General features: G+C 36.7%; 1 protein-coding gene and 1 long non-coding RNA gene across 2 annotated transcripts in view; both read right to left on the bottom strand.

The window, feature by feature from the left end:
* TMEM131 (transmembrane protein 131) overlaps positions 1-12,322 on the bottom strand; it is a 246,218-nt gene that overhangs the window by 169,016 nt on the left and 64,880 nt on the right. Inside the window, exon 2 of the mRNA XM_045445797.1 lies at positions 10,442-10,503. Coding sequence (XP_045301753.1) covers positions 10,442-10,503 — 62 coding nt within the window. The remainder of the gene's footprint in view (positions 1-10,441; positions 10,504-12,322) is intronic.
* LOC123580684 lies at positions 587-5,533 on the bottom strand. Its single transcript, XR_006703412.1, has 2 exons — positions 2,397-5,533; positions 587-2,164 (listed from the first exon to the last, which is right to left on the bottom strand). It is a non-coding gene; the product is annotated as an uncharacterized LOC123580684 (long non-coding RNA).

Here is a 12,322-nt window from a genome sequence, read left to right as displayed (position 1 = left end):
TGGGAGGCTAGGAGCATACTCCAATCTCACTTCTCTACTGTGAAAGAAGTCACTGGCTTAGGTGATCTTGGTATTGAGTTTGGTGGAAGAACTAATGTAGGTAAAGTGATATTGTTCTTCTTCTAAGTATATATCTGGATGCTCTCAGTTTGTGCTCCTCTGGGTGCTTAAACTTCTTAGGCGAATTCTGAATTTCTCTCAAGGTATTTTGATACCAATATTATTGTTATGTCTGTATTTCTATGGATGAATGAGAGTAGGGCTTACTACTCCCCCATCTTGATGATGTCACTCTTTTTAAGTTTTCTATCTTTTCACAGATATTTCCATTTTGTTCATATATCACTTCCTTGACTTCCTCCACACATTTTCCTTTAGATCTTTGAGTATCTTTAAGAAAATTGTTAAAAAGTCTTTGTCTAGTGTATCTGCCATCAGGTCTGCTTGAGACAATTTCTGTCATTTTTCCCCACCAATGGGCCATACTTTCACATTTCTTTGTATACATTGTTATTTTTTCTGTTGAAAACTGGAGATGTGAACCTAATGTGGTAACTGTGGACATCAGATTCTCCTCTTTCCTAGGGTTTTTGTTTTGTTTGTATTGTTTTTGATTTTTTAATTATAGTAGGCTCTATCTAGGCCAAAATTTAAGGTCTTTCCCTGAACATTTGTGGTAATTTTATCATTTCCCCATACATGCAATTGCTTTGAATGTCCTACTCATTAATGTCTGGCTCCCAAAAGGGGAAAAAGAGAAAAATAAATGGAGGGAAAAGGTTGTTAGCCCTTTAAGTCTTCTGGGTTACTTCAGGCAGAGAACTTTAATAATGGATGGAGTTGCAACAACAATGGCTACCTCCTTTATCTACACCTTTGAGATCAGGGGTAATGATCAGGGCACGAATCTCCAAGTTCCTTTTTTGCCCACCATGGCTCCTGCACTCTGTGTACAAGCTATTCAATGAATGTGTGCAGAGCTGCCTGCCACAGGGCTGGAGGGTGGGAGTAGGTAGTTGCTTCTGTGCTAAGAGCTAAAATGGACTGAAATTTACTTCAATTTACCCCCAAGCCTTCCTCTGAAAGTTGCAAGCCTTCAAAAGACATTAGACATATTCTACCAGTGCCACTGTTGTCTACATGGGGAGAGGGAATCCTGCTACTTCATACTCTATCATCTTCCCAGAGTCCTCTGTCTAGCTCCAGTTTTGGTAAATGTAAGTTTTATTCCCATTCCTTGTATACAGTCTATGGTTGCTCTCATAGTACAATGACAGAACTTGAGTACTTGGGACACAGACCATTTCACACACAAACCCTAAAGTATTTAATACATGGCCCTTTACATAAAGTGTGCCAACTTCCAGCTTAGAAGAGCAACAGAAGTAATGTTATAACACTTTATTTCCAGAACCATTAAATGCCTACATATGAAAATCTGTGACCTAAAAATCTAAAACAACCAACCTGACATGACATGTCTTCTGATGAAAAACAAAAACTACAGTATCACTGGTGGACTGTAATAGAATCCTGACGCTAATCACTTTGAGTTAGCTTTAGAATCTACAGGCTAAAGGATACAGTCCCTAACAAGACAGTCTTTACTTCATACACCAACCACAAGCTAGGGAGTTGAGGCCATGTGTACTTCTAACCAACTGACTACAGATCTGGGAGGTTTCCATGATTCCTCCCCATCAAGCTTAGAACTCAGAACTATACTCAAACTAGTTTTCTTCTAAAGAAGCATATAGGGTGAAGTCTTGGAGGGCCCCAAACACAGAAATTCTGTGCCTTCTCTCTATGCAATCAGGGTATGTCACTTTCCTGGCACACAGATGTGCTTACTAACAAGGAAGCTCTATACAGCTTCAGTGTCCAGAGTTTTTATTGGAGTTTCATTACAAAGATATGGTTTATTAAATCACTGGCCACCTATGTGACTGAACTCAATTTCTAGCCCCCTCTCGTTCTTGGAGGCAGATGGGATGACTCAAAGTCCAAACCCTCTAACCACATAATTAGTTTTTCTAGTGACCAACCCCCATCTTCAGTCATCGTGTTAGGCATTAACTCAGGTGTGATCCAAGGGCTCATGAATAACAAAGACACTCTTACTTCTAAGGATATCCCAAGATTTAAAGTCTCCCTACTGGGGCGCCTGGGTGGCGCAGTCGGTTAAGCGTCCGACTTCAGCCAGGTCACGATCTCGCGGTCCATGAGTTCGAGCCCCGCGTCAGGCTCTGGGCTGATGGCTCAGAGCCTGGAGCCTGTTTCCGATTCTGTGTCTCCCTCTCTCTCTGCCCCTCCCCCGTTCATGCTCTGTCTCTCTCTGTCCCAAAAATAAATAAACGTTGGAAAAAAAAATTTTTTTAAAAATAAAGTCTCCCTACAGACAGAGACCATTCATATTCTTCATTACACAAAAACTACTTCAAATATTCTTGCCAAGGGAAAAAAATTTAATCTAAACCTGATCAAGACTCTATATTTAGCAAAAGTTTATAGAAAATCCGTAAGACAGAGGTATGTTAAATTATACCAAGAAGATGATATTAGCTCAGCCTGGTTGTAGGAAGTCCTATAGACAAATGATTCAATATCTTCAACAACAACAAAAAATTGGCATAGGGAGATGGCTTAAAAGAGACTTACGAGACATATCAACCAAACGCAATATACAGACCTTGTTTAGATCTTGATTTAAATACCTAAAGTATGAAAAAGAATTTTTGAAATGGTAGAAGAAAAGGGATACAGACCAACCAGGTATTACATGATATTAGATGTTCTGGCTATCTAATGGTGCATAGTAAAACACTCCAAAGTTTAACAGCTTAAAACAGCATTTTATTATTATCCTTCACATTCTTCTGGACTGACTAGACTCAGTTGGTTAGATCTCACTTGATGTTACTCAAATGGCTGCCATAAGATGCAAGTTGTAGCTGATTCATCTGAATGTTTAAATGTGCTGCTCATCCACAGTGGCAGAAAAGGGATGATGGCTGGTAAGTGGGCACTCAACTGGGACCACTGACTGTAGGACTATATGGGGGCTCCCCATGTGGCTTAGGATTTTCACATCATGGCAACTGGGTCCCAAAAGAAATGTCCCAATTTCTAGAGGTCCAAGAGACCCAGGTAAAAGCTGCCAAGTTTCTGATGATCTAGTATTAGTAGTAGCAGAATGCTGTCATGCTGTATTCATCAGGATACTATTATTATCATTGCTATACACAATATATATGCATTTAGTTATCCACATATTTTTATTTTTAATGCTCTTTATCCTTTGCATTTCTAAGCTTCTGAAGTAATTTACCTTCAAGCTGAAGAATATCCTCTATTATTTCCTTTGGTGCAAATCTTCTGGTGACAAATTCTCTATGTTCTTGTCTGTTTGAAAATGCCTGTGTTTTTCTTTGCACACGAAGAACATTTTCACTGGGTATAGAATTCTAGTTCAATTTTTTTAATTTTTTTTTTTTTTTTTTTTTTTTTTTTTTTGCCTCCAATTGTTTCAGTTTATAATTCAGCTGTCAGGCTAATTCTAGCTTCTTTGAAGGTCTTCTTTTTTTCTCTGGTTGGTTTTAGAATGTATCTCTTTGCCTTTGATAGTCAGTTTTTTTACTGTATACTGCTCAGATCTCCGTAAAAGGAAGAACTTGCCATCCAAGCTATGAAAAATGCTGCTAGCTATCAGCCTGTGACTGCAGTACCTGACTGTAGTGACTAAGGTAAGGCCAAGTTCTTTTTGAGCAACTCCCAGCCAATGAATAGGCCCAGCAGGTATAGTAGGGCCTGGCTATCTCTGGATATGCTTCCAAAAAGCAGCCGTTACTCCACAATTCCCCAGTGATTTGCCAAGATATTGCAACCCTGTCTGAGGTTCTCCCTGCCCAATCATGTTTCCTTCTCCTTATGTTTCAAAGGCATTAGCCCTCAATAAATCTCTTGCACTCCTAACTCTGTCTTAGGATCTTGCTAAGAACCCCAACTGACACATATGATAAAGGATATCTGGGGGTGGGGGTGGAGAAAAACTATAGTAAACAACATTCTTAACAGTGAAATGCCGAAGGTTTATCTGAGATGAGTTATTGGTCAAAGATGCCTACTAAATACCACTTATATTCAATATCATGCTGGCTGTAGCCAGTAAAGTAATGCAAGGAAACAAAAAAAAAAAGAATTTAAAACTAAAAGGATTGGAAAGTTAGAAATAAATGTTATTATTAACCTCAGATTGTGACAGTTTATGGACCTAGTTCAGAGCACCTAGAGATAAGTTAATAGCATCAATAAGCAATTTAGCTAGTTTGCAGAGTAAAAGTCAAAATATAAAAAACAATTGTATTTCTACATTTTATGTTGAGCCATATGAATTACCACTTTTAGAGATGAGAACAGGCAAGAGAGCCCAGAAATTGATTCATGCATACATGCCTACTTGACTTATGAATAAAGTGTCACTGAAGAATACTGGGGAAAAAATATTGGGGAACAGTTAATAAAGGGTGCTGGGACAAGTGAATATCTATATGAGAAATAAAACCTTGACCTCACACCAATAACAAAAATCAATTCCAGTTAGAATTAGTGCTATAATTGTGAAAGGCAAAACAATAAATTTCTATATTCTAGACAATAATACAGGAGAATAATTTTTTAAACCTTTTTTTTTTTTAATGTTTATTTAGTTTTGAGAGAAAGAGGAGAGAGGCAGAGAGGCAGACTGAGGATCTGAAGCGAGCTCTGCACTGACAGCAGAGAGCCCCACACAGGCCTCGAACTCATGAACCATGAGATCATGACCTGAGCTGAAGTCTGACACTTAGCTGACTGAGCCACCCAGGGGCACCCAGGAGAACATTTTTATGACCGTGGATAAGAAAGTATTTCTTGAACGGTACACAAAAAATATCAACTGTAATGTGTAAGACTGAGAGCTTAAACTACAATAAAATTAAAATTAATTAAAACTAAGAACTTCTGTTCATCAAAGTCACCATTATGTGTGGAAGGGATGATCACAAGTAGGAAAAGATATTTCTTATACATATAATCACAATTGTATCCAGAATTTATAAAGAACTCCTAAAAAACAAGAAGGAAAAAGATATGCAACCCAACAGTTAAATAGGGCAAAAGATTTAACTTAGATTTCACAAAAGTTGATATCCAAATGGTTAAATAAACACGAAAAGTTGCTCCACCTTATTAGGAATTAGGGAATTGTAAATTATCACCACAAAAAGATACCATTACCCACTCTTCAGAATAATTAAAAAAAAAAACATTATGAAGTATTGTAGAGGAATTCCTGATGATGGGACTGTACACTAGAACAAGCACTTTGGAAAACCACATGGTATTATGTATTAAAACAGAAGATTAATACCCTATGTCCCAGCAGTTGCACTTAACTCCACCAGAAACGCATATATATGTTCACCAAAAGACAGCATTTACTTATAAGAGCCAAAACTGGAAACAAGTGAAATGTCAATCAACAGCAGAAATTATATATATACGTACATATATATATGTATATATATATATACACATATATATATGTACGTATATATATGCATATATACATACACACACATATACATATTGGGGCATATCCACATAATGCAATACTATTCAGTGATGAAAATGGATAACTATGGCTACATTCAACAGCACAGAGAATCTTAGAAACATAACACAAGAAAAAGCAGCTGGAAAAAAAAGAGAATACAAACTGTATGAAGTTCAAAAAACAGATGAAACCATAGTGTTTAGAGACACATGCTCAGATGGTAAGACTTCTAGGGAAAGAAATTACCACAAACTTCAGGACTATGGGCAACTTTGGGGATAGTGACTGGGAGAGAGCCTCAGAGGGAACTCAGGAGAGTGTTTAGTTTTTAACTAGGGTGGTAGTTGTTTATAGGTGTTGGCTTTGAGGAAAAAAAGCCCACATTTTATGCATGTATGTATGAATTATATCTCACAATAAACACTTTAATTAAAGAAAAAGAAATAATCAAATTCTTGGACATCTTTTACACTCCTTGGAAGACAACTCCAATTAAGTGGTTAGAAGATTACCTACACTAGGCCACCTCTAGAATGAACATGATTTATCTTCTAGACTGCAAAGCTTCCAGTGGCTTCATCTCCTTTTAGTTACAGAAACTAAACAAAGTCATCTAGGAGCTAAAGTTTTCCCCACTAACCTCTGTAACAATAACCTCTTTAACTCCTGTTAAGTTTTACTATAGCTATCTTTAAAAATTAGTATCTTTTTTTTTTTTTTTTTAATTTTTTTTTTTTTCAACATTTATTTACTTTTGGGACAGAGAGACACAGAGCATGAACGGGGGAGGGGCAGAGAGAGAAGGAGACACAGAATCGGAAACAGGCTCCAGGCTCTGAGCCATCAGCCCAGAGCCCGACGCGGGGCTCGAACTCACGGACCGCGAGATCGTGACCTGGTTGAAGTCGGACGCTTAACCGACTGCGCCACCCAGGCGCCCCAAAAATTAGTATCTTTTAAATGTAAGTTCATCCAAGAACAAGTATATGCTCATTTATTCAATTGGTGTTTTTGTGTGTTGCAAATAACTGTCTAGTTAAGGAAGATCTCCATAGTGTTTTCCAAACCAACCTAACACAGAATAGGAGGCAAACTTTCCACAATCTTTCCCTCAACTGTCCTCTGAGAAGATTGGGAAAAGAGTTATTTCTGTAATATGAACAAAAGATCCTTTGGCTGACTAACCATAGTCCTGCAACTGATATACTGGGGCACAACAAGAAGTGGAACCCATTACCTATTGTGTGTATATAAAAAGATCTCTTAGACCTGCACTGTCTTCTAATCACAGCATTTAGGAATTTATCTTTCCCCTAAGGCAACTTTGTTACTTTTCAGGAGGTAGAGCAATGGAAAGTATAAAGCCTAAGAACTTTGGAATCAAACTTGCTTCTTATTCTTCTTGTACTCCTTATTTGTACTGAAATTTTGGGCCAATTAATGAACTAGCTGAGACTCCAGCAAGTACTTAAAAAATACTAATTCTAGCCACCTCTGCCTTAGGCACCTGAAAGCCAGGTAGTGAGTTGAGATAATAGATGCCTAGATGTTATGAGAACAACCAATGAGCACGCAATGAACAGTCAGAAAAGAGTATTTCTGTTTCTTGACCAAAGTGAGATAACAAAATTATGTGGTACTATAGTTATGAGCTTGCTTGCTTACTTCATTTATTTGTTTATTTATTACTATTTTTTAATGTTTATTTTTGAGAGAGAGAAAAACACAGAGTACAGGCAGGGGAGGAGCAGAGAGAGAGAGGGAGACACAGAATCCAAAGCAGGCTCCAGTCTCTGAGCTGTCAGCATGGAGCCTGACGTGGGGCTTGAATTCATGAACCGTGAGATCATAACCTAAACCGAAGTTGGAGCTTACATGACTGGAGCCACCCAGGCACCCCATATAGTTATGAGCTTTAGAAAGCAAAACTCTGCATGTGTTTTCAACTTGAACGTTAGAAAGCTTGCCTCCCAACACCTTAAAAATCTGTTTACTGTTCTGGTAGAATAGTAAAATAAATAAATTAAAAAGCTAGGCTTTTCCTTGGGCTTCATCTTTGTAAGAAAGTTAGATTAGGAAACAGATTAAGGCTTTTAAAAATATCTTTTGTTATTCAATCTATCAAAGGAACAGGTCAGGAAAAGCCAACCATTCTGATCAGTTAGGATTGGAACGATCATTAAAGATACCTGGCATGCACACCCTATGGTGATGAGTCTTCTGTTGAGAAGTGTCTATGTTCCCCTCAGGCACAGTTTCATCCTTCTATATTCTATATACCAAATCTTAGTAGCCTTGCCAAACAGGAATGGCAATGGCCAAAGCACCAATGTTAGAAAATGTGGGCTTTTCTGTGATTACTGTGATTTCTAATCTTAACCTAGTATTAGTAGTGGTAATCCAGGGAACACACTAGAAGAACTGCACATGCATGGTGCTGTGTTAAGAGCTCTGAAAGCAGACAGGCCGAGTACTTACTGGATGTTGGATTTCTGCTCTCATAATTGAATACTGAGCAAATTACTTAATTTCTATAAGCCTCATTTCCCTTATCTTTAAAAAACAAGGAAGGCAAATACAAAATTTGTAGCAAATTTTTATGAGTTTTGGCAATTTTTATGGACTTATCATTAATTAATTTTCAGGGCTTAAAAAGTTACTAAGAACCAAGCCACATGAATGTAACATAAAATGTATGATCTGAGAAGGAATGTTCTCAGGCAAAATTCTCATTTTAAATAATGCAAAACAAGGCTGTTGCTTTGACTCTCTCTCTACGTTAGTTTTAATTGGAAAAAACATGATATATATTCTGTCATAAGACTGCTACACATACATACTATCTGTTCCAATCATACCATAAGAAACAAGAAATGGTTGAACCTACTGGCAAATTATCATCAGAAAGAGTGACAACATGAATTTTCATGTCAACATGAGAACTGTTGTTCCTGGGAAACATTCTTCAACATTAAAATGAACTATTTACTTGTATCTATTCAAAAAGGTCTATACTCTGCTACCTTGGGATAAACAATACACTATATATATAGCATCTTTGTATCAGACATTCTGCAGTAATCTTTGTGAGGTTTTATTGTGGCTGAGGTAACCAACTGGTACCATCTGCCTTCAATACTGTTCCAGTCTAAAATTACCTTTGCCGTAGAACTCTGAGGTCTCAACTCAGGTCTCTACCAAGCTCTTGTCCAAGTATTTCAGCAGACCCAAAGAGGATGAGGAAATCACATCCCAGGCCACAAGTTCCTCCACAGCCAAGTCCATTTAGATAGGGATTGACAACCTCTCCCCAAAAAAATATAAATCAAACTCCAGAATTTTCAAAATGAATTACTACTTGCAACCTAGGTGGGTGTCTCTTTCCTAAAGGATATGGATCCTTCTTTAATCAATACAGAAAAATGAATTTTCAAAAAATTCAGTCCTGATTTGCCTGTTATCTAGATCCCACAAACCACCTAAAGGGAGATATTTAAAACCGTCATTCCTATTGGTTCTCCAAGTTCTCACCTTGTAACAGATTAAATAACCAGATAACAAGACCGAGCTCATTTTCTAGTAAGGTGGCTCTACAAAATTTGAGATTATATATCTTTAGTTTTTATTCAGTTTTTCAATATAAAAAGCTGTACAAAGACTTTTTTGTAAGTACCATGCAGCCACTGCCTGCTGTGTTTCTCAACATCAGTTATGTAAAGGTATGAATGACATATTTATTTAAAAATTTGGAAGCAAGGAAAAAGTTAACATTCAGAACACTTACTTGCTTTATTTTCAGAGAAAAGGAACATTATAACCCATCACTTTTTTCCTTGCTCTCTTTGTTTGGCTTATTGTCTGAAATCTAAATTTATGATAAAATGTACACAGAAATCTTATTTCAGGTCTCTAGCACAATTATTTTTTATATATTGCCTTAATGTAACGTCTAGTTTCCTGACATTATTATAAGCTACAGGGAATATTTTTTCAGAACTAAGTCATGTATTTAGTTACAATTAAGTAAATAAATACATCATAGGCAGCACCATGTAGGAAAGAGACAAACAATCACCTGGAGTGAGGAGACGAGAATTCTAACACCAGCCCCATTACCATAAAGTCATGGGATCTTCAGCACCTTTCTTAAATTAAACCTTGGAAAAACTGTACGTCATGCTACCAAATAGATGGTACTTGAAAACAGATGTTATAATTACAAAAGTGGTAAGTACTATAAGACAAGTACCAAATACAATAAAAGTTTGGAAGAAGGAAGAAAACACCTCAGTCATAAAAATCAGAGGGGTAGTTAAGTTGCTTTCACTCTCCCTCTTTCAGCTGTGAAATTCTAGAACTGGTTTTTAGCTAGGAAGACTAAAATGGGCTTCATGGGATATCTATGCTAGGTCTGAAAGGAAGGACATCAGATTATACTTTCTAATTTTAGGTATAACATGTTTAAAGATGTGGCTTAGACTGGCAACTAGAAAAGTGATACAGATGTACATCTACAGTACTTACACTCTAGAGAAGTCCTGTCCTCTTCCAGGTAAATATTTTGAGGTCTGACACCCATACTTATAGCGCTAACCACCAATTCCACTGCTCCTGATCTGACTCTCCCAACCTAACCTTCCAACACTCCCCAGAAATATCTAATTTAAAAGGTAATTCAGATAGCTAAGGAGGCTTTTATTATTACTAATGACTCTATTGACCTATCTGCATATAAAGCTCATAAAATATATTTCAAAGAAATCAGTTACACTTTTTAAAGGTAAATAACAATCAGATATTATTCAAGGTTTGACACTGAGATAATTTTTCAACTTAAAATAAAATTACCTGTAGTAGTCCTCCATCATCAAAACGTAATACTTCTATTATGCTCTCCGACTGAATAAATGCTGTGAAGGAAACAAAACATACTATCACTTTACAGGAACATAAATTTCATTTAAATATCTTTTACCTTAAAGTTAATAAATACAATTCCACATTTAAAAAAAAAAGTACTGCTTGAGGGTGATGGTTAAAGAGGAAAATGCAATACTTCAGGATTTTAGCAACTATGAAATGCTTTAAAAATAAAACAATACAACCCAATTAGAAAGCAGTTTTTAACAACCTATAGGCAGTGTAAGCCACTTGCAAAATATCTATTCCTGCTATACTCCCAGAAAGCACAAAACAGTCAAATTCAACTAGATGCAACTGGTTATTTTCACCGACAGATTAACCAAAAATATCACAAGCACATGGAAAAGATCATTAGAGGATTCTACTTCCCCCAAGAAAGATAAGCTGACGTTCTGTATCATCTGCTCTTTTATAGCAATGACAAGACCTGGCATCATCAGTCAAGAGAGACTTGGAGAGAAAATGGGCATGGAAAATGGCAAGAGGAGATTATTCTGTTCCAAGAAACTGAGTATAGTGCAAAGACACGATATTTAGAAAGCTGAACTTTCACCATATAATCTGGTGATTGTGCTCACAGGTATTTATGCAACTGATTTGAAAACTTATGCTCACATGAAAATCTGCAAGCAATTCTGTATAGCAGCTCTATTCATAATCACCCAAAACTGGACATAATCAAGATGATGTCCTTCAATAGATGAGTAGATAGACAAACTGTAATACATCCTACAAGAGAATATTATTCAGTAACAAAAAATAAAATAAAAAGCCACACACTGTATGATTCCAAGGATATGACATTCTGGAAAAGGTTATACTATAGAGATGGTAAAAACTAGAAGTTTGGGGAGAGGAAGGAAGATGTGAATAAGTGAAGCAAAGGAAATTTTTCAGAGCAGTGAAACGATTCTATATGACACTGGAACAGTGGATTCACAGCACTACACATTCTTCAAAACAGAACTTTAGAGTGAATCTAATGTATGCAATTAAAAAAATCATTTTGGAGATCAGGGGATCCCATGATGAAATGCAGAATATGACAAAACCATTTAACTCTATTACAAATGTATGAAACCACCTCATTGAAGGAGGGGTAGAGTGGAAGGAGGAGCTGACATAAGTAATGTGAAAGTGAGGGAATCTCTAAGACTAATGGTGAAAGAAATTGTATATAAGCATTATATTCTAGTTGATAAAGTTACTTCTCATGGGAGCTTAGGTTAAGTATTCTGATGCCACTATACATGGAATACAGGAATTGAACAATTAAATACACGGATGGTGAAAGTCTGGCTTGTCACTACTGGAGTAAGAGTTTATACAAAAGTAAGGAAAAGAAGCTGTAATATTCCATGTGGTAATAAACTGAGTTGACAACATCAGTATGAACTCACGTTTAGTTTAATACAGATACAGAGAGTTACATATAGAAATATTTATAAATATGTATACATGCAGAGGTTACAGATATATACACATATATATTTTCTTGCTCTGCCAGTTGAGAGGGCCTAGAAGTAATAACACACAAGTAGCATAGTGCAGACCTAGCATCCAGATCTTGGGTTCTAGTACCATTCTCTAGTAAAAGGAACAAAGGCTTCTTAGAGAAATGACTCAATCTAAGGACCAGGACAAGATATATACAACATGAAATTGGAGCATCTCATGGTGCCAGAAAGTGAGAAAGGGCTAACCATCAAAATAACAAGAAAATAATGTACTGATGAGAATTTGTCAAAGGAGTGAAAGAGTTAAGACAAAGAGTTCCGATATGACCAAAGATGGAACAACTTAAGC

This window comes from Leopardus geoffroyi, chromosome A3 (genome assembly GCF_018350155.1).
Source record: "Leopardus geoffroyi isolate Oge1 chromosome A3, O.geoffroyi_Oge1_pat1.0, whole genome shotgun sequence".
NCBI lineage: Eukaryota > Metazoa > Chordata > Mammalia > Carnivora > Felidae > Leopardus > Leopardus geoffroyi.
The sequence above is the reverse complement of the archived record's forward strand: the minus strand, read 5'-3'. Positions and strand labels throughout refer to the sequence as shown.